This window comes from Eucalyptus grandis, chromosome 1 (genome assembly GCF_016545825.1).
Source record: "Eucalyptus grandis isolate ANBG69807.140 chromosome 1, ASM1654582v1, whole genome shotgun sequence".
NCBI lineage: Eukaryota > Viridiplantae > Streptophyta > Magnoliopsida > Myrtales > Myrtaceae > Eucalyptus > Eucalyptus grandis.
Window position 1 is genome coordinate 6,994,552 of NC_052612.1, and position 7,885 is coordinate 7,002,436.

Below are 7,885 nucleotides of genomic sequence, written 5' to 3' on the forward strand. Positions count from 1 at the left end.
CAGTTTACCACAACCAGATATATTTAATACAGTACCGTGAACAAGACAAGATAGCGATGAGATCGGCTCGATAGGCATCAGGGTTTGCCAAGAGATAAGCCTCGATGGCCTTGAACATCGCGGACGCCTTCTCTTTCCCAGCCTTGATCTTCTCCTCAGTTATGTCCGCCTCGCCAATGGTGAAGTACTTGCTCGTGCTCTTGCACACCGAGCCTCCCTCGGGCGATGCGGTGATCTGCACCTCGTATCTGATCTTCTCAAGGGTGGTGCCCAGTGCGTCCCCCTCCATGATCGAGTAGCTGTAGGTGAAGTTCTTGTCCAGGGCCTCGACCTTGTGCTTCACTGTCTTGTACTGACTGCCTATCAAGGTAACAAAAAGTAATATTCATGTTTAGAACTCACTGGTATCAACATCACGAGCAACGATCTTGATGGTGTCGATTGAGCCATTTAGGTTGTTCCAACTGCAATCTGATACGATTGACTTAGACATGAACTGATTTCCCTTGATTGGAGTCAAGTCACGTGATCACTTGTGTAAATCAATGGTTAGAAACATCTTTAATTAACCAAGTTACATCATAATCAAATGTCATTGTTTAGAAAAGCGATTGTTCATCGAATTTCATTTAATATGTAGAAAACAAAAATACTCAATTAGTTAGTGATATGACGTTAGTTTGTCGCATCATATAAATATCATATAATATATTTCTTCGCACGCAATGCCTTAATATTGTGGTAAATCCGTTTCAATGCATCAAGTAAGGCCTTTCGAAATCATTTCCATATATAATAAAAAAAAATGGTTAAGGTTGATAAAGCTTCACTGACACCGGCGGTTTGACTGGGTCAAAATAGGGTCTGCAACGGAGTGTCGCGAGATCAGCTCATCATCTGAGTGGGAGGGGATGTGGAGGCTGCGGCTTTTCCGTTATAATTTTCTTCTCTTTTTCTTTCTCTCTCTCTTTTTTTTTTTTTTCTCTATTATTGTTGAATCGTTTGATCTCTAATCCATTGTCCCCATCAAGAGTCAAGATAGGATTAGATTAAATAGAATTTCAAATAGCCGAACTGTTGCAATAAGATAAGTCAAAACCCTAAACACATTCAACAATTTTTTTTATAGCTTTATTGATATATAATAAGAATGTACTTTTCCTTTAAAATTTTACTTATTGCGATTTATGAAAAATTGTGCCACATTGATATGTTTAGATCATCGATCTAAGTCGAGCAGGATCGATTGTCCATATTCGAAATATCAGGCTGCAGTTTATCATGAATTCATTCGTCACTCATGAATCCTCTCCATGTAGCGCAGTTTACCAAATTCCATAAAACCACTACACCAGATTCCTGCCACACCTTTCATTCTCTCATTCTCAGCAAAGAGGAGAATAACAACAATCACCAGCCCAACATGCTTTATCTTCAAACACCGAGTGACTCAAACGCTTCTTGTCTCCTATTTAGTTTAGCCCAACCGGACATATTTAATACATTACATGAACAATAAAAGATAGCGATGAGATCGGCTCGACAGGCATCAGGGTTTGCCACGACAGAAGCCTCGATGGCCTTAACCATCGTGTCCGCCTTCTCTTTCCCGGCCTTGATCTCCTCCTCGGTGATATTCACCTCGCCAATGGTGAAGTACTTGCTTGTGCTCTTCAACACCGAGCCTCCGTCGGGCGATGCGGTGATCTTCACCTCGTAGCTGATCTTCTCAAAGGCGGTGCCCAGCATGTCACCCTCGATGATTGAGTAGCAGTAGGTGAAGTTCTCCTTGTCCAAGGCCTAGACCTTGTGCTTTGCCGTCTTGTACCGACTGCCTATCAGAGAAACAAAAAGTAACATTCACATTTAGAACTCGCCGGTCTCAACATTGCGAGCACCGATCTTGATGGTGTAGATCCGGCCATTTAGGAATCAACCCCCAACCCCAATCCAATACTATTGACTTAGACATCGCCTGATTTTGCTTGATCGAAATCGTGTCACATGACCACTTGTGTAAATTTAAACAGTTAGAAATGTCTTAATTAATCAAGTCATATATCTATCCTTTTCAATGTTTATTATAGTGTTCCACAAGGTTGAACCCGCCTTGATTTGGAGCGATCCCAAGTTCCTAATACGGAAGGACTAACTTTCGCAGAAAGTCATACCTCCATCACCCTCGAGGACCTTGTTGATGAGGTTATCGGCGTCAAGGAGAGTGGCCTCAAACATCTCGGCCGGTGGGATTGGGGACGTGGTCTCGAAGTCGTTAGTGATGACACCCATGACTGGATCCGAACAGAGTTGCTGAAACTGAGAAGAACCATAATCAGAAAAGATTACTGAAGTTGGTCTCTAGGACTTGGGAGTGAAGAAAGGAGGCTAAACTGAAGTTGACATATATAGAGAGAGACTGAGTGTGAAGGGTTATGATTACTGAATATTTTCTTCTTACTTAGGAGGGTTTCATAGAAAATAAATAATTTGAAAAATATTTTCCTAAAAATAATCGCTAAATTTGGATAGTGTTTCCAAGCAAAAGTTAATTGGTAAGTGTGCTGCATGTTCTAAATTGATCTAAATCCATATAGAACTCACTAGAATTGAAAGTCTAGATTCTCCTTAATATAAATACGATGAAAAAATGCTACCTCATTTCCGAGTTTTCGTCAAATTCTGCTTAATATAAATACGGTGTTCTTTCGTCAAAATTATGTTGTCTGTACTAAATTGATTTAAATCACTAAATCTGATGGGTTCGTGAGACCCATATGGAACTTACTGGAATTAAAAATCCAAATTCAGCTTAATATAAATATGACCATAGCTCATTTCCGAGTCTTCATCAAAAGTGTGTTTGATGTCCTACATTGATATAAATCACCAAATCTGACGGGTTTGCATGGGATCCATATAGAACTTGCTAGAATTAAAAGTCCAAATTCCCTTTGATATAAATACGACACTACCTCACCTCAGAGTCTTCATCAAAATTCTGCTATATGTACTAAGTTAATCTAAATCGCTAAATTTGATGGGTTCACGTGGGATCCATATGAAACTCACTAAAATTAAAAATTCAGATTCCATTAATATAAATATGATGCTCTCTCATTGAAATTGCATTGTATGCACTAAATTGATTTAAATTGCTTAATCTGATGGGTTCATGTGGGACTTATATGGAACTCACTAGAATTAAAAGTCAAAATTCCGCTTAATATAAATCAATCCTGGCTCATTTCCGAGTCTCCGTCAAAAGTGTATTGTGGGTTCACGTGGGATCTATATAGAACTCGTTGGAATTAAAAGTCCAGATTCCTATTAATATAAATATGACGCTACCTCATTTATGAGTTTTCATCAAAATTATAAGTTAATCTACAGGTTTGTTTTGTTATTATGACTTTTGAGATTCTCTTTCATGTATCAATTTGATAATGAATGGAAATTTCTTTTTGACCCAAAAAAAAAAAATCTAAATCGCTAAATTGTACGAGTTTACATGGGACCCATATGGAACTCACTAAAATTATAGGTCTAGAATCCACTAGATATAAATAGGACGTTAGCTCATCTCCAAATCTCCGTCAAATGCCTTTTTCTCATCACTTTGAAGCTTCTGATAGCACCCCACTCTGTCACACGTGAATCGGGAATGATTTTCAACGCCAAAGTCTTTGTTGAATCTCAAAAAGATTGAACCAACGTGGAACAACAACTCAATTGTAAGCATCGGGGTTTTGCTAGAGATGGGCTCCAATGGCTTTCAACATTCCCATGGCCTTCTATTTGCTAGCTTTGTTCTCGACCCCGTCCTTGGCGAAGTACTTGCTCGTGCTCGTGCTCGTGCTCGTGCTCTTGCACGTGCACCCTCTCTGTCTGGACTTGATCTCGTTCGAGATCTTCTCTAGCGCGTCGCCCTCAACGATGGTGTAAGCGTGCGCGAGCTTTCCTTGTCCAGCTTGTCGACTGGTGCTTCACCGAGTTGAACCATATAGCCGCGACACACAGAAAACTGCAGTCAGCTCCCACGTTAGTCTTATCAAAGAATGTCAGGCAAATGTGTTGACATCACATGTTGATGTGTGATCAAAATGAATGAAATTAGAAGACGCGCAAGTACTCGCCTCCACCGAAAACGATGCGATGTTGACGGGACAGCCATCACCTTCAAGGGTGACAAAATCCAGACTGGCTAGTGGGAGGAGCTTGGGGATGAGATTTTTATCAAGATCAAAGGCCTTGAACGTTCGTGCAGGGGGGATGGAATGCGTCTTCGCCTAAGATTTCCGAGTCCCAGGGCAAGAGATATGTGGGATTATGTTGAAATGCCCTTTAAATGATTCTCAATCTCCTCGTTTAGTAATCTAAATCAGCATCACAATGTTCTTAAATAATACAATAAAAAAGAGGACAAAAGGCATGGATCTCAAGCCCAAATTATACTTATTAGCATGCGAGAGATCTTTGAATGCAGACACCCTTGAGGGTGGGAATTCATTAAATTATAACTTAAATATTCTAACGGCACCAACGGCTCGGACAAGCGAGCTTGAGTGCATGCGGACAATTCTTGCGCAATGAAATGCATGGTAAGTCGCACATCGAGACTCGTCCACGTACAGGCTATTGCGACCATGACCATGAAGACCACTTCCTTGACCAGTTGGCTAGTCGGAGGAGGAAGACGTGGGTCGAGCATATCCTATAGTGGCACATTTGAGTCTTTGAATAATGTCGACATTTGTGTCATTTGTAGGGAAGAGAGAAGATTCCTGGATGCTTCCCCATCATTCTCTAGCATTGGTACTTTTACTGTTGACTCTGTTTCATTAAAGAAGAATGAATCTATGTTTTGATCACAACCTCAAGTTGCCTACAAATTCCAAATTTTTGAGATACTGTTAATACAGACCACTTTTCAAAATCTGTACTTGCTCTTCCTAAAAGTCTTGTTAGAATTATTGGATGAATCCAAATGTAATATGTCAATTAAAGCTATTTGATCAACCCAAGACCATAGGTACAGGGGCAACGTATTGATTAGATTTGATCATGTGGCTTACCAGGAACCTTGTAGCCATAAGATCCAGCCACTGGGATCCAATTCGACGAATCCGAATTCAAGAGCCTCACCGTCCCAAAAACCAAAAGTCGAGGCTCGAAGTCCGACTCGAGCAAGATGTTGTTCAACATCATGTCCCGATGGACAATAGGCAGTGAGCAATCGTGATGCAAGTAGGCGATCGCGGAGCCACGCATTGAACAATCTTCACTCTCTTGACACAAGTCCAATTTAACTGCTCCTCTTCCTCCATGCAAGACCTTTGCCAAAGTTCAGAAAAAATTGGATGATGTCCCTGCGGTTAACCACCACTTTTTTTACCGTGACGATATGGCCGCTGGCCTATTCGGCCTTGTAAACGCTTCTGAATCCGCGTTTTCCGATGCAGTACTCTTCACTGAAGCCGTTGGTGGCCTTGGCAATATCGTTGAATGCAAACTTCATTCCCCTTTCCCATATGATTTCACGTACTTCATAAGATTTCTTATCTCTTCATCGAGATGCTTGTTTCACCGCCAAAGCACCAAAATCAGAGCAATAAGAGTCGCGAGAAGTAGTAAGCAGCAAACGCAACAATCACATTAATCAGAACCTTTCTCTGATGGTCAGTCGATTTACTCTCGACCCACATGGAGACATTCCGTCACGTTTCCTCACAAGCCCGGATTTGCAATAAAAGCACTTCCTAGTTATTGTTGGAAGAGGCGACCACCAGAACTGCGCTGTCGGCTTGTTGTACAAGAAGCCCATGAAGCTTAAACTGCTCATGCGGGTGAGAGTAGCTGGGATCATACCCGACAAATTGTTATAAGAAATATTGAGATTTTCCAATTTAGTGAGCTTTGCTAAATTGGAAGGAATCGATCCTACTAGTGAATTGTGGCTTAGGTCTAGTGGTTTTGTAGCGTGAACGAGTTTCCCAGCTCTGGTGACATGACACCCAATAGATTGTTGTTGCTCAAGTTCAAGCTCAGTAAATTCTCGCAATTTGCTAACTCTTTTGGTACAATCCATAGAGAAGGGATGTATTGTCGTATTGTGGTTTATGAAAGATTATGCCACGTTGATAGCTTTAGATGTTAGTCCAAATTCGAAATATCGGGTCAAAGTTTGGCATTTTATTGGCCATTTGGCATTTCATTTGTAACTCATGAATTCCCTGCTCATAAAAAAATTAATAAATTAGAGAATTCTACAAGCCTCGTATAAACATGTAGCATACTTTATCAAATTCCACAAAACCACTGCACCAGATTCCTGTCACACCTTTTATTCTCTTATTCTCAGCAAAGACAAGAAGAACAACACTCACCAGCCCAACATGCTTAGCTCCAAACAGAGTGACTCAAACTCTTCTTGTCTCCTTTTCAGTTTAGCACAACCAGACATATTTAACACATTACGTAAACAATACAAGATAGCGAAGAGATCGGCTCAGTAGGCATCAGGGTTTGCCACGAGATAAGCCTGGATGGCCCCGACCATCGCAGTCACCTTCTGTTTCCCGGCTTTGATCTCGTTCTCAGGGACGTCCACGTCGCCATTGGTGAAGTAACTGTTCGTGCACTTCAACACCGAGCCTACCAAAGGCAACGCGGTGATCTTCACCTGATAGCTGATTTTCTCAAAGGTGGTGCCCAGCACTTCGCCCTCAATGATTGAGTAGCAGTAGGTGAAGTTCTCCTGTCCAGGGCCTCGACCTTGTGCTTCTCTGTCTTGTTCTGGCTGCCTATAAATGTAACAAAAAGTCACATTCACATTTAGAACTCGCAGGTTTCAATATCACGAGCACCAATCTTCATGGTGTCCATCAGGCCGCTTAGGAATTAACCCAATTGTTCCGACTGCAATCCAATACAATTGACTTAGACATAGCCTGACTTTGCCCAATCAAAATCGTGTCACATAATCACTCGTGTAAAGTTAAACGGTTAGAAACATCTTAAGTAACCGAGTCATATTTCTATCTTTCTCCATATTCATTATAGTGTTCCATAAGGTTGAAGCCCCTTGATTCAGAGTGATCCTAAGTTCCTAAAACGGATGGACTAACCTTCGCCAAAAGCCATCAACTTGATGGTCTCGGGACCTCCATCGCCCTCGAGGACTTCAACGCTCTTGACGGCTCGCGGGAGGACCATGGGGAGGAGGTTATCAGCATCGAGGATAGCGGCCTTGAACATCCTGGCCGGGGGAATGGGGGACAGGATATCGAAGTGAAAACTGATGACACCCATGACTGGATCCTAACAGAGTTGCTGAAACTGAGAAGGGGGTGATGATCTGGAAGTAGTGATGAAGTTGGTCTCTGGGACTTGGGAGTGAAGAGTAGAGGCTGAATTGAAGTTGACATATATAGAGAGAGGGAGACTTGAGTGTGAAGGGTTCTGATCACTGCATATTTTCTTCTTACTAAGATGCATTATATTTTGCGGAAAATAAATAATTTAGAAAATATTTTCTAAAAATAATCACTAAATTTAGATAGTGTTCCGAGCATAAGTTATTTGGTGAGTGTGCTGCATGTTCTAAATTGATCTAAATTACTAAATTTAATGGGCTCGCTAGAATTAAAAGTGTAGATTCCCCTTAATATAAATACAACACTACCTCATTTTCAAGTCTTCGTCAAAATTGTGTTGTATATAAATATGACCCTAGCTCATCTCCGAGTCTTTATCAAACGTGTATTGTATGTCCTAAATTGATCTAAATCGCTAAATCTAACAGGTTCACGTGGGATCCATGTGGAACTCACTCGAATTAAAAGTCTAGATTCTCCTTGATATAAATACGATGCTATGTCATTTCGAA

General features: G+C 41.1%; 2 protein-coding genes across 2 annotated transcripts; both read right to left on the minus strand.

The window, feature by feature from the left end:
* Positions 1-4: 4 nt before the first annotated feature.
* LOC120295012 (major allergen Pru ar 1-like) lies at positions 5-1,749 on the minus strand. Its single transcript, XM_039316231.1, has 2 exons — positions 1,509-1,749; positions 5-360 (listed from the first exon to the last, which is right to left on the minus strand). The coding sequence occupies exons 1-2, from the start codon at positions 1,747-1,749 to the stop codon at positions 5-7; spliced, it is 597 nt and encodes a 198-aa protein (XP_039172165.1).
* Positions 1,750-6,505: 4,756 nt separating this feature from the next.
* Positions 6,506-7,308, minus strand: LOC104451285 (major allergen Pru av 1). The gene is given in 3 exon segments (XM_018869572.2): positions 6,506-6,753; positions 6,756-6,800; positions 7,125-7,308. Coding segments are annotated over 3 exon segments (477 nt in total).
* Positions 7,309-7,885: the final 577 nt, after the last annotated feature.